We start from the raw sequence: 18,283 nt of genomic DNA, 5'->3' as shown, positions 1-18,283 counted from the left end.
CAAGGGTTAAATAGGGTACTAACATGCTACTCCTCTTGAGAAACAAAAGATGTCTGGCTGCTGAAGGAAGCAAAGTTAGAGGAAACTTCCAAATTCTCTTCTAAGAAGAGTGAAGTACTAAACCATAGTCTAAAAATCAGGGACTATGTGAATTGAGGATCTGAGGCAACTTGCTGTCTATCAAGCCCTGTGTACAGAGGGGCTGAATTTCATCTATATCATATTGTTAACCTGTGTGAGCAAAACAGAAAAAACTTGTGTGTACAAATAAAAAAAGTGGGGGGGGGGGAGCAAGCTCTGCCAAAATGTTCAATGTTTCAAGAACAAGAGGTCTTTGCTTCTTTTATTACTCATTAGGCTTCAGGGGAGTTTCACCTTTAAGTGGATTACTGTCATTCCAGTTCTGTGTACTGGGGTGACTTGGCACTGGAGTATTTTACACACTTCACTTATAAAGTCTGTTTTGTATAAACAGTTTGCGGTGAAAAGCACATCACTTGATTTCCCCCCCCGCCGCTATTTTTTTCTTTTTTTTTCTTGACTTTGACTGGAATGCAAGTAACTGGTGGGAAAGTTAAGGCTTGTCTAAACACGGAAATAGCCTGGGATGGTTATTCCATACTGGCTTTCTGAGCCTATGCTTTCTTTACAGTAAGAATGCCTGCAAGTGGGCAAGCTAAATTCCCTTTGTCGTGTCTGAAATGGGATGAAGCTGTGAAGTGCAGAGAGCTCTCTCGATTGACAAGGCGTGCCTGCCTGAGTTGCTCATGTGCTGTACTTTTGCCCTTCTCCTTTCCAGCTGGCCTTATTTGGTAGCAGTGACATCCCAGAAACACACCTGCAGTTTACAACCTTGATAGTCACTCTCTCTTATCAATAAAAGGCTAATTGGTATGTGTTTTTGCCATAATATATGGCTGTAATGTTATAGTGAAGGTTATGCTGTAGCTTGGTAAGAGACATGGGCCTGGGAGGGATTTTGAATCACTGGGGACAGTTGGTCCCTTCTTGTGTCAAGCACCTTGAAAACTGTCAACTTGGAAGTCCTGCTTCAAAAAAAAGCCATTAATTTCTGTTGTGTGTTTTCCTTGATGCCATTACTCCTGTTCGAAAGAAACTGTGGAGGTCAGTGCTGCGAGAGGTTGCAGGTAATGAGGTGAGCCGGGCAGAGAGGTCTTCTGCTGGCCATTACCCGTGGCGGTGGGCAGCGCCAGGAGCCGAGGAACAAACTCTGGGGAACATCCTTCAACACACACCCTGGTCTTACAGAGCTCTGTGACTGGCTGCTGTCATCACAGATGGAGTTGGGGTTTGGGGAATGGATGGGCCCAAACCAAAATGCTTCTTGCCTAAGGCTGCGTCAGAACGTGTTTTCTGTAACGGTTGGACTCTGGTGAGACCTGTGAATTGCAACAGTGAAAAGGAATGTTCCTCTTCCTGGCTGTCATTTACAATTATTGATACTGGGAGCACCAAGGTAATGGGAGACTTTATGGAAACAGTTTCCTTCCTGTGTTCTGGCAGCAGGAGCACCTGCTTTTTGAGAGGAAGGCTGGAAGTGAATCATTGATGAGTTGGTGTCTATAATAGAGCTGGGGCAGGGACTCCTTGTGTCAAGGATCACAGTAATTTATTGTTTTACACAATGTGGAAAAACGACGAAGGGCATGCGGAGGGGAGTGGCAAAGCAATTAGCACTGTTTCTGATCTTTGGCCAATACAGTGCTCCATGTGTGCTGTTATAGGTGGGATAATTTACCAAACAGAAGCCTTGAGGTTGCTCTTAAGTCAAATTATGCCTGCAGGATGATTGTTTTAATTATTATTTTTAGTTTGGGGCCCAAAAAGGGAGGAAAAAAGTAGTTTAGCTATTCCACCCACCCCTCCTCCTCCTTTTGGTTCAAGGTTGGACCCGTTAGCAGCCTTCAGAGAAATACAGAGAGCTGTAGGAGCTGGGATTGCAGTCTATAGATGGGATGAGTGGGTGATGGGCACTGAGCATCCTGATGTGCAAGGCCAAGGTGGTAATTGGGAGTTCCTGGCTCCCAGGGCTGTGGTCAGACCACAAGGTTTGTTCAGCCCCGTTCCCTGCTCTCCCCCCTCTGCCCCCACCCCGCACCCACAGCTAGCGCTAATAACCGAAACGTACCTCCAAGGAAGAGCAAGTTACCCAACTTGTTCAACGAGCTCCTGCTGTAGGTTTCTTCCCTTACCCCACCTCTGAATATAAACAATGCAGAGCTGTGCAGTGATGCTGCTTCAGAATGCAGCTCTAAATTCTGTATTAAACTGATGTGGCCTGGCTTTAGTGGTCAGTATAATGCTGCATCTATGAAATAACATTTTCTACTTTTAAAACATACCTCTTTTTGTAATGGAAATAGGCCCCTACTTAACGGATTGAGGGTGCCAATAAAGAGGATTTGTCATGAATGCAGAGCTGAAGGAGACGCAGTGTAAGCTTTCAGGATGACTCCAAATGTCTTCATAAATGTAGTACTAAGAAACATGTCTGTTAAATATGATGTATTCGGATGATTTTCAGAATTCTGTAGCCAAAAAAATGCATCAGTCTCTCTTCCTAAAATGTCAAAAGTTTTTGTTGCTAGGCACTGGAGGTACTGAGTGGTTTTTTCTTTCATTTTTTTGGGAGCCTGGAAATTGAAAACAACTTCTGGCACCAAGTCACGGTCTGGATGATGCTGTAATACTTGCATGCAAATATGCTTCATGGTCGTGGGAGCATTGGGTGCCATTATGAAATTATGTCCCCATCCTTCCCCTTCATACTGTGGGAAAAAAAAACAAAACTAACATCCCCCCCCCAAAAAGCCAAGAACCAAACAAAATCCGAAACACCAAAAACTGAAACAGAGCTTGAATAGCAGTGGAAGCAAAGGCTTTAACTGAAATGGTGGGTATTTGCGTAAGAGTAAGAGACAACGGACTGTCTTTATTGGCTGATGCAGCCAGGAAAAACAGAAAAACACTGTATTAATTAAATTATTTTTCTCCCAGGTGCCAGCTAATTGAAAGATGTGCCATAACTTGCATGCCTACAAGATCTCGGTGTGTTTCAGTGCATGCATAGGGTTTCAGAGAAACAGTTAACTAGGGAGAAGACAGGCTTGCAACACAGCATGACTGCGCCCTAAAGAAAGCAAATGTATTTACAGACTTGTTTAAATTAATATTCCTGCCCCACCCAGATAATCATGATAATGAGGGATTTATTTTTTTAATTAAATTTCAGCTCAAATATACAAGCCGAATTTAGTGTGATGGTGGATTGCACATGAGTAGTCAAAGTATGACGGTATTTACACATTCTTATATGGAGACCTCTCTTCTTAATTACTTTTCACTTCGTGCTCTTTCACTTCTGAGATTTTTAAAATTCTTTTCGTGTTTTACCCATTGTATGTCCCTTCTTAGTTTTTCTTTTTTTTTTCTACGTAAGGTCAACTCTTTTTTTTTTTGATGCTTTTTGCATGTCTGCTTCTGTCTTTTGCCTCACCTCCCTGTTGCTCATGCTATTTTTTTTCCATTTTAGAAGTGCCCTTTCTTTTTTTCCCCTGTGTTTTTAGGTGTTGAGGAACCTATGTACTTCCCCACCACCTCACCAGTGCTATGTGGTTGTCTTCCTTTCCATAGTGCTGCATCATCTTTGTCTCAAGTTCTTGCCATGGTGACATACATTAGGAGCTGATGACAGGTGCAACAGCACCACTGCCAGTTGTGATCCCGTGATTTTTTAATTACTTGTTTTAATTTTTTTTTTTTTAAAGGAAAGTGTCCATGGTTTTGTGTTTTCCTATACAGTTACTGGATTCTTTCTTCTTCTTTGTGGTGTGGAGGATAGCGATGGGAACGAGGAGCCCTGCAGCGGCAGCCCTGCTCTTCCCACCCCATTCAGCTGCTGCTCTGGCGCAGACCCCTGCCCTTGCCTAGGAGCAGAAGCAGCGCTGAGGTCTGTCAAGGAAAGGCAGGGAAGACTCAGCGCTTTCCTCTCCTCATGTCCATGAGGTTGCAGGAGTGAGAAAGGCAACCCTGCTCTGCTAGGACGTTGGAGGGAGGGCATGGACCACAGTCTCAGTTTCAATATGGGCATGGCATCTTGGCTCCTTCACAACGTTGGTTGGAGGGGGATGCTTTAGCAACAGGCAGAGGGAAGGTTTTGTGGCTAGTGATGCCCCATGGGGACCAGAAAGGCAGGTGCATGCCTGAAAGTGTGCGGTATTGTTTGTCATTCCTCCGAACGGTGGTATTTAAATGCTTGCTCGTGGATGACCTGCTTCCCACTGCCGGCTCCGTCTCTCCCGCGTAACAACTTTGCAGAATTTTTGGGTGCGGTTTCCTTTGAAGTTTGAGGCAAAAATGAAATGCTGAATGGTAATAGCTCTACCTAGTCAGCGTTCTGTGCTGTGCATTTAATGTAAGTGTGTACGACGTGTGGGAAACTCAAGTCGTGCTGGGAGCATCTGAAATGCTCTGCTGTTTCATTATGCACACTGGCTGGGAAAAAAACAGTCCCATCCTGTCCCCCTCCCTAGTCTCCTTCCAACCTCCCCCCCCCCCCAAACATTTAGAAGTAGTAATAACATACCAGAAATGAATTGCACTTGAATTTTGTGGTTAAGACTTCAGGCTTTATTTTTGTTGTGATTTAAAACCTGTAATTCTATGATGCTAATTCCAACTTCAGATGCTTACGGAAATGTACTGATGGAGCTCTGTATTAAAATCATCTAGTTGATTTTTTGTCCATGTTACCCCTGTTAGTTCAGGAGCTCTCTCTTCTGGTTGGAAACCTTATATTTTCTGCATAAATATATTTGATCTGCCTGACCATGGATCCTTGCTTTTGGATGGCACAGCTCTTCTCTCCCCTTCTGGTTTTGCTTCTCTTGTCCTGGTAGATGGCAGCAGTATTGCCTCTCGTGCTCCATTTTGCTGGCCTCATTTACAGAGATTGGGAACACCTCGTTGGAAGAGTGGGGTTGTGGCCACAGGCATGAACCCTTTTTTCTCAAGCATGTCGCTTCAGTGACTTGTGGTCACCAGGAGATAGGTTTGGTGTGTTGTGCTTCTCCAGGCTTTTGAGTTCTGAATGTTTAAAAAGAATTCTTTTTGTGGAGTATGATGAGATTCCGATTGCAGTATACCCTTTGGAGCTGAAGTGGTAACGATCATTAGTCTTATTAAAGTACAGTTATACTGGTAAAAGGAATAGCATGATGGCTTCTATATTTGAGCGCGTTAATCACCAGACAATGTTCCTGTTCACATTTCTAATGATAAATCTAATTGCAAGGTTGATAGCTTGTCATTTATTTTTTTTTTCCTGCTTATTTCTGTGGTGCTCTTTAAAATTCATTTTCAGGTTCATTATTCTGGTAGAGTTTAAAACAGCTGCTAGCTATTTTAAGGTCTGTAGCTTCAGTGATATACTGCGATGATTAGGGATGGTCAAGAATAACTTGGCAAGGACAGTATTTAGAAGTGCTCATTTGTTGAAATTGTACCTTTTTCTGTCAATATCCAAACTTGAGCAATAGCCTTTTGGGTAACCTCTCTTGATGCTCTGGGGGTGAATGCCAGGCCCTGACGGGAGGAGATCTGCTGTTGGGGCGGTCACCTGCGAGATGGCCGGTGTGATCAACTGCTGACTTGGGAGCTGGGGGAGGCAGATTTTGAACCATGTTTTATCCTGCATGCCAGCGAATGCCACGACTAGCTGTGTTCTGCCTCCCGTGTTATCTCCCCCTACCTCTGACTCGTTTCTGAAGGTCTTGACTCATGTCGGTGATGATGTTCTTCAGGGGCTGTAAGTGTTATTTATCAGAGGGCTGATATTTGATAGGTTTAATTGCTGCAACACCTTCAAAATTTAATTCTTTTGTGCACCAACAGTTTGGTGGTTGTGCAGCCGAGCAGCCACTGATGAGCAACTCTGCTGCTTTGTTTTCGTTGTGCCGGGGGTGTAGGCAGCATCCATTTCTTTAAATTGCTGACTCTTCTTCCTTGTTTACCTGCACAATGTGCTCGTTCTCTGCAGTTCAGTTAACATAACCCCTCGGTTTTGGAGTTTACTCTGAGCTTTGACGACTGGTCTGACCAATCGGGGCATGTTGCCTTGGTGTTGGTGTCAGTTCTTTTCATTACCTTGCAACTACTTGTTTCTTCTGCTCTGTTGCTTTCCTCCTTTGCCTTACCTGCCTGTTTCTTGGACTCCCCAGACCCCTGAACACTGACCTGATAGTTGGATGTGTTTTGTTGTTTATCAAGTAGTTCCTCTTTTTCTCGCAATGGGACTTTAACCCATGGCTTCTTGCACGCAGAAGAAATGATGCCTTTTCAAGTCCTTGGGGTGTTGGTGCTAATGTGACGCTCAAATATTAATTGAATAAAACTGGCACATCTAGCCAGCTTTCCTTGTATTGCATGGAAAGAAAAAAGGGGCATTACAGGGAAAGGAAAAGTAAATGCCCCTCCTGAGGTTGCATGCCCAGCATGAAGCTCTGCGTTGGCCACTTGTGCAGGCAGCCCCTTGGGTATTGCAGGAGCTGGTGCGGAGGTGAAGTTGCCTGTCCTCCATCCTTCCCAGTCCCCTCCGCTCATCTGCCACTGCATCGTGTCCCCCATCATCGTTGTCGTGTCGCATCCCCCTGCAGCAGAACAGCCCCTGCTGTGGCACATCACGTGTCAGGCTTTGGGGCATAACCTTCACGGTGTGAGACACTTGGGATCTTTCGGATGTGGTAACGTGGAGCCCGCAGCCTGCATGGGGAATACCTTGTTCAAATATTTTCCTTGAATTAAGCCATGTTTACGGACTGATAAGGAATACTAGAATCATAGGGACCTTCAAAGCAGAAGGTTGTGGGGATTCTTTCTTTTAAGGTCTGTATTAGAAGCAGCTGTTGTTTTCTTTGTGGATTCTTTTTTTAAATAAATTTTAAATGATGGAATAGTTACATCCAGTGATTATATGTCAAAAAAAAAAAAAAAAGTATAAAGTGTATTACATTGCTGAAGTGGAGCTTTTCCATACTGTGAAACTCTGATACTAGTACCTTGACTTACAAACCCTTGGAATGACAGATTACGAATTAAGTAACTTTGTGTACCTTTTCCTGTGGCTTCCAGCTGAAGGGAGCAAGTGCGCAAGAGGGCACATTCTTTTGTTGTTGATAGCATTCCGCCTTAACGAGAAGGAATTTCTTGCCTATTGCCTATTGTTTATGAAGTGGAAAGAGATCACAAGTTGTATAATCTCTCTCCCTATCGTTAGATTTTTTTTTTTAACCTTGCTCTTGCGAGTCGGTTCATCTGCAGCAGGTGCAGCAAGTGGGTGCTCTAATACACCGCACCTATATTTTGTTATATATTGGTGTGAGCTGGGGGGGTGGAGAGGAAGGGGAGGAACACAAAGGAGAGAAAAAACCCCCAAGCAAGGAAGCAGCAGGGCTGAATACGGTTTGGTTTCTGTCTCTCCAGAGCTTTGCTCAGCAACCAAACCCAGACTCCAGGTGCACTATTCCCTCATCGGTCTGTGAGCATAGAAACGGCGTGTCCCTCCTCTTCTTCCTCCCCTGCCAAGAGTTTCTGGGTGGTGAATGTCAGTAGCTGGAGTTATTTTTAAAGGCAAGAGGTGAGGCTTGTCGTGCAAAGCTGGGAAGAGGGCGTTTGTTTGCTGAGCAGAGCTGACATCAAAGTGGAGACTGCTGCCTACTGGCTCGCCACTGCCTTATGCCAGGTAATCTTTAACGTACCCCTCAGTCACCAAGATCGCAACCCAGCCTGCCCGTGTGCATGAGAAACGACCTGTGTTTATGATCCAGAAGATTGCTTTTTCAGTATTATTTCCGTGAGCTGGACTTTGACATTTAAAGGCTCACACTAATCATCTTGCAAAACCTGCTTAGTGCTTTTAACTAAGCAACTGCTTTCTACTTCTCTTCGCAGGATAATATAAATGTTTTTCTGAAAGCGTGCGAAAATATTGGACTGAAAGAAGCTCAGCTTTTTCACCCAGGAGATCTTCAGGATTTGTCCAATCGAGTTACAGTCAAGTGAGTTTTGTGGTTTTTTTCTCCCTCCCCTTCTCCCTCTAAGCTGTTTCACGGTCTTTTTTTTTTTTTTTTTTTAAATGTTTGCCTATGGAAAATTCTTCTTTTAATCTGGCACAAGCAGTTCTGAATACTGTGGGGAGGGTTTAAGCCTTGTTAAGACTGGTAGATAAAATTTGCACAAATTTAATTTAAAAAATAAAGTCTTATTATGCCTTAAAAGCAAACTAATTGTTAATGAATATTTACAACATTTAATATATGAGATGGAAACTGTTCAGGTTATTTTAAACTTGGAGCAAAATTAACTGTTAAATGATACCGACAGTATTGCTTCCCTTTATGCTTTGAGATTATAGATGTAAAATCTGAAAGGCTGAGGTGGTACTTCAGATACTTATCTGAATAGCTCTGAGGCTCGGGTATGGTATTCCCAAAGGACTGCTGGTCTCACCACTCCAAATATTAATCAGGTGTTTGTCACTGAATGTCACATCTGCTGTCAAGGGGGGGTGGGTATGTGTGAGTAGAAACCAAGTGCTGAATTACACAAAGGGTAATTGTCGTGTTTACAGAAATGAGAGTTTTCCTGTGAAATAGCAGTGGTTTGGTTCTAAAATATAATTAGTGGATTCTCAAATTTCAGGACTGCTGTGTCTCCTAACAGGAGTTCTATTACTAGTTTCTGAGAGGTTAAGGTGGAACTTTACTGTATAGACACTTAACAGGTGCTTTAAGATAAATGTCTTGTGGAAAAATATTGTCTTGATGCATCTTGCTTTGTTACCGTATTAGCTGTTTTTATTGTCTTGGTACAAAGGGTGAATTTATTAAGTCTCCAAAAAAAAAAAGAAAAGCTTTAGTGAGTTTTGCTGGAAACCTGTCAGGTTAAACGTTAAGAATAGATTCCTGTCTTAAATTACCAGTTTTATCAAAGAGGAACAGGTAGTAATCCTTCTGTAAATACAAGGACAAAAATTATTATGAAATGACACATAACTGCTTTAATTAGAAAGAAATCTCTTGTAGGTGGATCGGGCGGGTAGCGTTGACATGCTCTCTGCCTGGTTTCAGAATGAAAGTTTGTACCGTTTTGAGGTCTGATACTTGAGATGGCAACACATTTTCCAATCTTTGACTCATACCCGAAACATAATTTCTTGCTAATGTGGTGCTTAGGGACTTGGTGCTTTTCCAGGACGCCGGTATTCTCTCCGCTGGTTCCCATGTCATGCCAAAAGCCAGAGGGTTGGTAACCTCTGCCGTGCTTTAATTATCTGCAAAACCCTTGCTAAAGTTACTTTGGTGGAGGTTTGCTCCAAGGGTGTAGCTGGGAAGGGTCGGAGGCGGTCAGGAGCTGGTCTTCAGCAGCGTCAATAGTGACAAGCTGAAACCCTGGGGAGTTTGAGTTAGCAAACTGTTGTGCAAGGTATGTTGTCCAACTTGTCTCTAGGTTAACCGCGGTGCCCAATTGAGGTCAGCCATGAAATGTATCCAGTGGGTCTGAAACCAGGGGGTTTGGGGGTCCTTGTAGCTCCACCAGTTCCCTTCCCAGCTCTGGAAGGCTGGAACTGGAGGTTGTCATAAGGCAGTGGGGGTTTTACATCATACCTACTCGGCAATGGATTAATTAGTGTTTTTCAAAAAAGCATATTTAATCTTTGAGCACTTCTTACGGACAGCAATGCAAGGGGCTTGGGTTAGAGTCGAAAGAGCTGCCAGCTGTATAGCCATGCTCTTTTAATTTGTTTCAATGTAAGTTTGATTTTTCCACACGTTATGTATCATATGACAGTCCCACAGTGTGTGTAAAATGCTTACAGAGTAATTCAAAACTTCTGTATCTGAGCATGCTGTGAAGTGGTAACCTAACTATACTAGCACATTTTGACAGGTTTAGGAGTTTGGAGAGGGATGGGAGGGAAGTTTTATTCCAAGAAATGAAGGAAGTAAGTTACACGAAGATAACTCTCTCCATTGAAAAGTTAATTATGCATCGTTTGATTACCCAGAGGGCAAGCTAGTCTTCAGAGGGTTTCCAGAGAGAGTCATATGTGTGTCAGGAAGAAAATGCTGTCTGATCTGGACCTTTATCTGATGTACTTTTTTTATTATTTAATAGAAACAAGTAATTTCATACATTCAAGCTGAATTACAAATTTCTTCAGAACTTGTAGGATGCCAGGCCTCAGAAAAGGGTTACTATTTAATGTCTTGCTTTCGCGTCATCCTCTGTTAACCTTAGTTTCAGCATTAGCAGTAAGTAATTTCTTGTCACAAAGAGGGAAAACTTCTTATATGGTGATTTTTATAAAAGATGGCATTTAATTTTTTGCTTTCTAACATTCCTAAGCAAATTCATTTTGTTGCCATCACCTGAGGCTAATTGCCCACATCTTAAACCAGCTGCGATAGGTTGTACAGGATAACATTAACGTGTGCCTGAAGCAGTGTGTATTTTGACACCTCAGCAGTATTGCTCTGTTCTGCTGTTGCACCACCGTTAGCGCATGCTTGTTATCTACCCAAAATAGATTAAGTAAACTGTTGCTTAAGCAGTCAGCTTTTCAGGCTGGGATGGCTGAGAACAGTGTTCTGGTAGGATACATGGATGTTCGGCCGAGCATAAGAAGGTGCCTGATTTGCCTTGCATGTGGAGAATAGATAAGAGGAAGGTACCATTAAAAGGGTGGGTCCGCTTCTGTCGCTAATGCTGGAGCAAAACCCGTCTCTGACGCCAGCTGGGAGGTTGCATCTCTGTCCCTGCCGCGCTTGGCCTGCTGTAGACGTGTCTGATTGCTCCGATGCCTCTGGTGCTGGGAAGGCCTGCAGGAGGAACGCACGCCTCCCCTCCGGGGATGATGTGCTCTGCGGAGGGGTCTTCCCTCTGCTCCTCTGTCTCTGCTGCCTGGTAGCTGTGTGTGGTACCTCCTCCTTCTTACCTTGTGGGAAACCGTGCACCCTCAGGCTGCTGGCATCTCAGTCCTGTCCTACCTGGGCAGGCTCCCTTCTCAGCAGGAAAAGTTATTTTCTCCTCATACCTCCTTTCTGAATGTGCTTGCTGCCTTTCACTGTACCTTCGCTGATAGCGCTCTGTCTTAACAATAAGAACGCCAAGCTGTTCAGAGATACCAAACTCTTTATTCATATGTGGTACAACGTTCTTGTGTCACCTGAGTTAAGCTAAAGACCCTCTGTTCCTCATGGCTTGCCAGAAGCTGTACTAAGATAACAATCTTCCTGTCTGGTAAGGAGGCTGCAACTTTCACTTGTGTTTTGTTTTCTATTGCAGCTGAGATGATGCACAGGCATAATGTGAAACCTACTCTGTAATTACTACTAGTATCTGGGAGAGGAGAGGCCAGAATCCTCTTAAATATCCAGACTCTCAGTTCCAAGTGATTATGTGATTATCTTTTTTGCAAAGAAAAAGCTCCTTAAAATTTTATTGTTTACACGTTTGTGTGAAGAGGGCTGGTTAAAATTACTGGTTGCTGTTCAAAGCCTTGCAAACTTTATGCTTTGCCAGATCAGCGATGAGATTAGTAGTGGGGTGATGTGGAAAAAATATACTGGCATGGATGGTTTCTTTTCTGCCAATGAAAATGGGAGTGTAGGTTAATGTCTGAGATTTATAGTTCAGTCTTTCTGTAAATCTGCAGAAGTTATTGCTCAATGGTATAGTACAGTAATGTGTCATGTGTTCCAATAAAGAATATCCAAATGGATTTTATTCTTCACATACCGGCAGAGTCCGGCAGTCATGTGCATATCTTCTTGTTTTGTGGCTAGTTATTTGTGTAAATGCATGTGTGTGCCTTTTCAGTTCCTTCAGTATATTTGACTTTTTTTTTTAGCCTAGGATTTTATTATTTTTAATTAGAGGAGATGTTATTTTAAAGCCCAGCAGCTTGGGGTTTTTTGTGGGTTGTTTTTATTTTTTTTTTTATAGTAATGCAAGGTTGTCTTAATACTTCATTTGATTCTTTTTTAGTTCTATCAAAGTAAGAATGTAATGCGAGCTTAGAGACTCTCAGTTGTCAGCATGGTTACTATTTAAAAATGTTAAGCACTTCCTTACCCAGCTCTTTAGAGGTGACACACCCAGTTGTTCCCAGCTGTGGAAGGGTTCTTAGTAAAATCATGCCATGGAGTTAAAAGTGAGAGTTTGCTTAGGCAGACAGCAGACTTCTGATGGAATGTGTTATCCCAATGAGCAGTTTTAAAGAAGGAAGCCTGAACAATCAGATGGATGGTATAATTGAAATTTGTCTTGTCTTTCAAGCAAATTATTTCTTCTGTCTGAAAAAAGAATCTAATTCTGTAAAATGAGGTATCCACTTAAAGAATCTCATTAAATACTACTAATAAATCCAAACAATGGTGGTTTAATAGATGAAAATATTTAACTAAGCAAAAAAATTATGAAACAATTCACTGCCTTAATCCTGGCAAACTTTTTTAAAGCTACCACAAGCACCTGAGTCCTGGTGTTGAAGTTTCACTATATTAATCCCATTCTTCAATAAAATATCAAATCATAATATTTAGTTTCTATTAATATTATTACTACAGGGCTATATTTAGAGTAGGTCTTGAATGAAACTCAAAAATTGTCTCCAAAGATAGCTGGAAATGTCTCAGCACTTTGCAGAACTTGGTATTTGGATAAGGCCTTCAACTTTTTGCTGCTCTGTACTTCTTCACTTACTTGGTATCAATCCTGTGCACTAAATGAAGTATAAAAGTTGTGACACAGACAACCCTGTTGGAGAAGTCTTGCTGAAGCGGTATTAAGTGTGTACATGATACAAAGTAACGGAGCTCTGACTCTAGCCCTGACATTTGTAACTTGGATAGTTTTATCTATTGATTTAATGTTCCTTCAGCTCAGTTATTTTTCATCATTTCCTAAAGCAGAAAGCAATCCTGGAAAAATTTGAATGCTCTCTGTAGCATAAAGCTCTATATAACTACAGCCAACTGGAGAGAAGTAACAACTGTTATCTGTCATGTTCATCCTTGTGTTCATGCATTTCAGAAGCTGAATTTTTGAGACAGGCTCTCTATTTCAGCTCAGAGATAATACTTTCTGAATTTAAAATACCACAAAAAAGTTGTTCGGAGATTAGGTGTTTTTAAAATAAAGCCTGAGAAAATGAAATAGTTGCTAAGTGATGCAGTTGTAAGCTTACATTCTGCATCTCCTTGTCCATCTGGAGCAGGATACATTTCATGGGGTTTTCTTCTGATTAATTAAGAATTGAATGATTATACCCATTATACCACCATAAACTATTTTAAGGAAACATATAGAATCACTACCTGCCATATCAAAACTATTGTCCCTTACTAAGCAACCATTTCCTTTTAGGGGCTGTTGAAAAGGAAGCCTTCTAGCACCCAGTAAAGCCAAACACAAAGTACCTACCTTCTTCATCCCATAATTCAAATTACAGTAATACCAGTGCCTCCTTTCAGTGATGAAGTTGCCTCACTTGTCTTTTTGGGTGCAACCACCAAATGTGCAGGTATAATAAGGTTCCTGAAAATACCAGTGAAGCAGTAGCAGAGAGGGGTTGAACGCAGATGTAGCTTCTTCCAGTTCTATGTTCAGTCCTTTAGCAACTTCCCATTCTTCATGTGGTAGGAAAGCAACTGTAGATTTTAGTTTCTAATTAGACAACAGGGTTTTTTTAATTTTTTTTTTTTTTTTTTTATAAAAGTTGATAGTTTCTCATGACTTTCATGTTCTTCCTGTCTAGTCCTGGGGAATATGCCGGGTTTCCTGATTCCACGTGTGTTTCCTGCTCAGGGTGCTTTCTTCTGCAGGGTCAGCAAAATGAAATTTCTGTTCTATGGGATGAATGCTACCACTGCTGAATAGATCACTAAAGAAAGCAATCTGCATAGAAACCACTGAAAAGATTGTCTTCTTGAGTGGAGGATTGTTGTCAGTGCTCTTAGAAATCTGGTTTTTGGAGAGCATTAATTGTGAAAGTAGTACCACCTGTCAATCCTAGGAGGAATTTTTTAGGGTTGCTTTGCGAATGATGCCCAGACCTTTGAACTGTCTGGCAAAGGACTTACCTGGAAGCTCGAGGTGTAATGGTGAGATACTCTTGGGACTTTTATCCCATTTTGTGCCTTGAGAAGAGCTGCCGTATTTTGCTCAAAGGAGGCAGAGTCGAGAGAGACAAATTCACCACAAATTGGCTCGCGTTGTCAGAGAGAGAGACAGTGCAAGTCAGTTTGTGATCAGGTAGCTCAGAGCTGGTGTTTGCTATTGATAACACTGAATTCGTACTTGGGTCTTCTTCCATATCTAATATATTTGCAGAGTTACTATATCTTATTGAAAACTTTTTTGCTCAAGAATTTCATGCTTATAATAAGAGTGCATGATGGAGCTGAACCTGAATTTGCTGTACTGATTTTTTTTTTTTCCAAGAAACACACATTTTAATGAGTTGAAAAACCTAGTTCTAATTTGGCTTCAAAAATAGAAAAAAAAAAATCAAAACACACAACACAGAACCCCCCTTTCCTGCCTTTTTACTTTGTGTAGAATAGAAAGTCATGGACTGGATGAAAGCCAAGTGCTTCAGTGCAAGAAGTATGATGGTAGTTAGCCCTAATCTTATACCTGTGTCAGGTTTCCAGCTTATACCTGTGTGACTACAATCACCCAGAAGACTTGGGCATAAAGGTTTAAGAAGCTATCTTTGAATGCAAGTTGAGATGAAAGGAATAAAAGACAGCGTTTTGTGGGTCTTAAACTGCAATGGAAACCATTAACCAAAATTTAATTAGAACAATGAATGCTGCTTTTTCTTTTCTTTTCTTATATCCAGGGAAATAATATTTCTTACACATGTGGTTGTAATAGGCTTTTATTGTGGTAACTGAGTTTCCTAGTGATACTTCCCTTGAAATGGAAAAGTGCAGCACCCTCACTTCAGAATGACTCTAGAAATGTTCCTATGACTTTAAGTGTGGAAATTTTCTTTTTGCTGTGGGCATTTTCATAGAAATGGGTAATATTACAGCAGCTAATCTTCCTTGGCATAGCCATATTCTAAACATTGAAATTGCTGTATTTATTTTGTTTAGGATGTAACTAATTTCAAGATCATGCATTTTGCACGTTTAACTTTTATTCATACTGATGACAGTTATGCAAAGGTAAAGAAAATGAAAATGGAGTGTATTTTTCAGTCTTGTGAAACTGTTGTGCTTAGTGTAAAATATTCACGCTCATGTCATTAATTTGCAGAAGCTTTAAATCATTCCAGTAAAACCGTTGTAGGCAATAAAATATGTTCCAGACTTTGGACCATATACCCGCAAGAAATTTATCTCCAACTCTTCAGTGTAAAGTCTATGAAGTGTTGGGTGTGGTACTATTTGATCTTTCTACTTTATCTGTGAAGTTTCTGGTCATTAAGAGCAATGTTTGAGACTGTTCATTTTTTCTGTTGAGTAATTTAACAGTTAATAATTTACACTTCCTTTATGGGATTATACTCTTGATAGTGTTTGATTTTGCCATTTATGTATTTCTTGAGATGATTCTGCTGTAAGAATGAAAAGCTTCTGGAGTCGTATACCTGTACCTACAAGTATACAGGAGGAGTCTGAAAATATTTGGATAGAAATGACATTAGTATGTGTTAGTTGTAGTGAGAGCAATTCAGGTATCTCTAGTGACACAGATCTATAGCCTTATATTGGAATTTAAATAGTTATGCTACAAAACTGAATGATTTGCTGAGGGAAGTTACAGTTGCTTTCTGCTGAAAGGTGTTGGTTTGTTCAAAGTCTTCATTTTTGATCCTATTACATTTTAAAAGTATCTCTGCAATAACTCTTGGGGGATGAGGGTACAGAACCATTATTACTGAAAGCCTTTACAATACTTGTTCAATCCTCTTTTGCTTCGTGCTCAGAGAAGTGTCTCTAACCTTTTAGGATTCCTGTGGGAATCCATGCAAACGTTAGGCACCTGTATTCATTTTGAGTGTGCACATCAATACCCTAACATCCAAGCATTAAATGCAGTTTATAAAACAATATAGTAGAGAGAGGAAAGCAATTTGGATAAGGAACGGTGAGTTACAAAAGAAGGTAAAGAGAAAACCTGCATTTTTTGGTGGTGATTTTTTTTTTTGTACAAAAAAGGTGCTTTTGTCTAAGGTTAGATCAATTATACAGAAACATATATTCAAGTTCACTATCATATAATTTTAATTATATTTTACAGCTAAATTGCTGAAGTTCAGTTAGCTTTTCTGTAGACAGACAACTCAATACGAAGAGCTCCTATATTTAAATACTGGGGGAAGCTGACTTGAAGTTTTCCATGGATACAGGAGTTTGTCAGTTAACCATGCTCTGTAAGTAGAGAAAGTAAAGCTGAACAGTGTAAAAAGAGACAGTAAAGCTGAACAGTATATCGACAGTTCTGGACCCTACTTCATACAAAACCCTAATTTTGGCCACTTTTACTCCTCAGCTGTGATCAATACTATTGTTACAGAGCTTGCAGAGATTTCAATTCTATTTGTTATTACTGCTTCATTGGAGCACTTATAGTATCCTTAAAAGTGGCATTAACAGGTTTTCTGCTGTGAGTACTACAGAACGTAATGGTAATGCAGTAACAAAATCAAATATTTTAGTAAAGCGCATGTCAGGAGGGTTGCAGGGTCGTTTTCATCTTGGCACTGAAATCAGTTAAAAAACGTCCCACTACATGGTTAGAAGACAAGGGGGGGGGGGGGGCGAATGAAGAGTGCTAGATAGCAGCCAAGCTTAACCACACAAAGGCATGATCTTTTCATGTTTCTTTTAAATGATAGAGATCTGTTGTCTTTAAGAAACAAAAGGAAAAAAAACCACACAACAAAAGAAAACCCAGCTGGAGAACTCTTCTCCAGGCTGAACAAGCTGGACGATCAAGCTCAGGATCTCCAGCCCTGACCATCCTGGTGACCTCCACTCAACTTGCTCCAGTTTATCAATGTCTTTCCTGTGCTAGGGGACACCAAACTGGAGGTGGCAGCGTTACAGACATGGCGTAACAAGGGCTGAGGAAAGGGGGGATGATCAGGTCCATCGGCCTTCTGGCCATGGTCCGTTTCGTACAGCCCCGGGTGCTGTTGGCTGACGTTCCTGGGGTCTGCTGCTGGCTGACGCTCAGCCCAGCAGAGGACCCCCAGGCCCGGCTCCCCATCCCGCTCTGCCGTTGCGGGTGTTAGGTCCATCCCGGGGTCAGGACTCAGACTTTGTCCTCCTTGAATGTCATGAGGTTCCTGCAGAGCCAGTCTTCCCTCCAGCCCTGCCCTCCGGTGTATTGACTGCGCCCTCCCTGCACTCCCGTCTGCACGGGGAGGGAACGTGGTATCAGAAACTGACTCAGAAAGAAAAATTTTGAAAGCTGCTGCGGCCGATTGCTGGGACTGGAGTAAGAAGGTTGACTAATGCAGGTATTTCCTCTTTCCTTTCCCTTCTAGAAAAAATGTCTGCAAATGTAAACATGTACACACCTTTGAACCCAGTATGTACAGATATGCATCAACTGACGTGGATTCCAGTGTGTTACATGATAAAATATTTAACTGGGGCAGGGAAAGGGAGGCTAAGTTCAAAATACTTCTGCTTTTGTAAAGACTATTAAATTACAGACAGCCACTTGTGCCCTATGAATAAACGCTGAAATATGCTTGTCAGATTTATGGTACAGTAATGTATTCTTTTTAACTCCGTGACCTGATGTTTGTAAGATGCTCTCAGCTGTGATTGTTTTCTGGGGTGAGGGATGTACTTGGTAAAGCGGTAGCTAAAAATGCCTAAGTTAACAGAAGGCACAGTGTATTTGTGTATGGCTTGACTTGAAGATGCGATGTATTTCCATCACAGATCTGTGCAGTTAGGGAGTTACTGCACAATTCCACAAACTAATCCTAATCTGTCCAAATTTACCAGTATCGAATACTCTAGTGAACAGCTTTTAATAGTAGTTTGCAGGTTATTTTTTCAGAAACTGTGTTCTTTTTTTATGTGTAAAATAGAAGGAAAACTTGTATCACTTAAGTGAGAACAGGAAAATCGGAACAATTCCAATTTTGTGTATAAAATTATGAGTTGTGGAACAGCTGATACTGCTCAGGCCTGAGGTAACAGGGTTAGGAGTTTTGTGAGAGTTCTGC

At 41.5% G+C, this 18,283-nt stretch overlaps 1 protein-coding gene across 6 annotated transcripts in view; it reads left to right on the top strand.

Annotated features, from left to right (window-relative positions):
- LMO7 (LIM domain 7) overlaps positions 1–18,283 on the top strand; it is a 135,638-nt gene that overhangs the window by 51,022 nt on the left and 66,333 nt on the right. For 5 of the 6 annotated variants that reach the window (XM_052785956.1, XM_052785957.1, XM_052785955.1 and 2 more), the window contains exon 4: positions 7,969–8,075. In XM_052785956.1, coding sequence (XP_052641916.1) covers positions 7,969–8,075 — 107 coding nt within the window. Of the gene's footprint in view, positions 1–7,681; positions 7,760–7,968; positions 8,076–18,283 lie in introns of those variants that run through there. The other variant, XM_052785953.1, reaches the window with a different exon arrangement.

The sequence above is a fragment of the Harpia harpyja genome, chromosome 4, assembly GCF_026419915.1.
Source record: "Harpia harpyja isolate bHarHar1 chromosome 4, bHarHar1 primary haplotype, whole genome shotgun sequence".
Taxonomy (NCBI): Eukaryota; Metazoa; Chordata; class Aves; order Accipitriformes; family Accipitridae; genus Harpia; species Harpia harpyja.
This window is presented reverse-complemented; position numbering and strand designations above follow the sequence as displayed.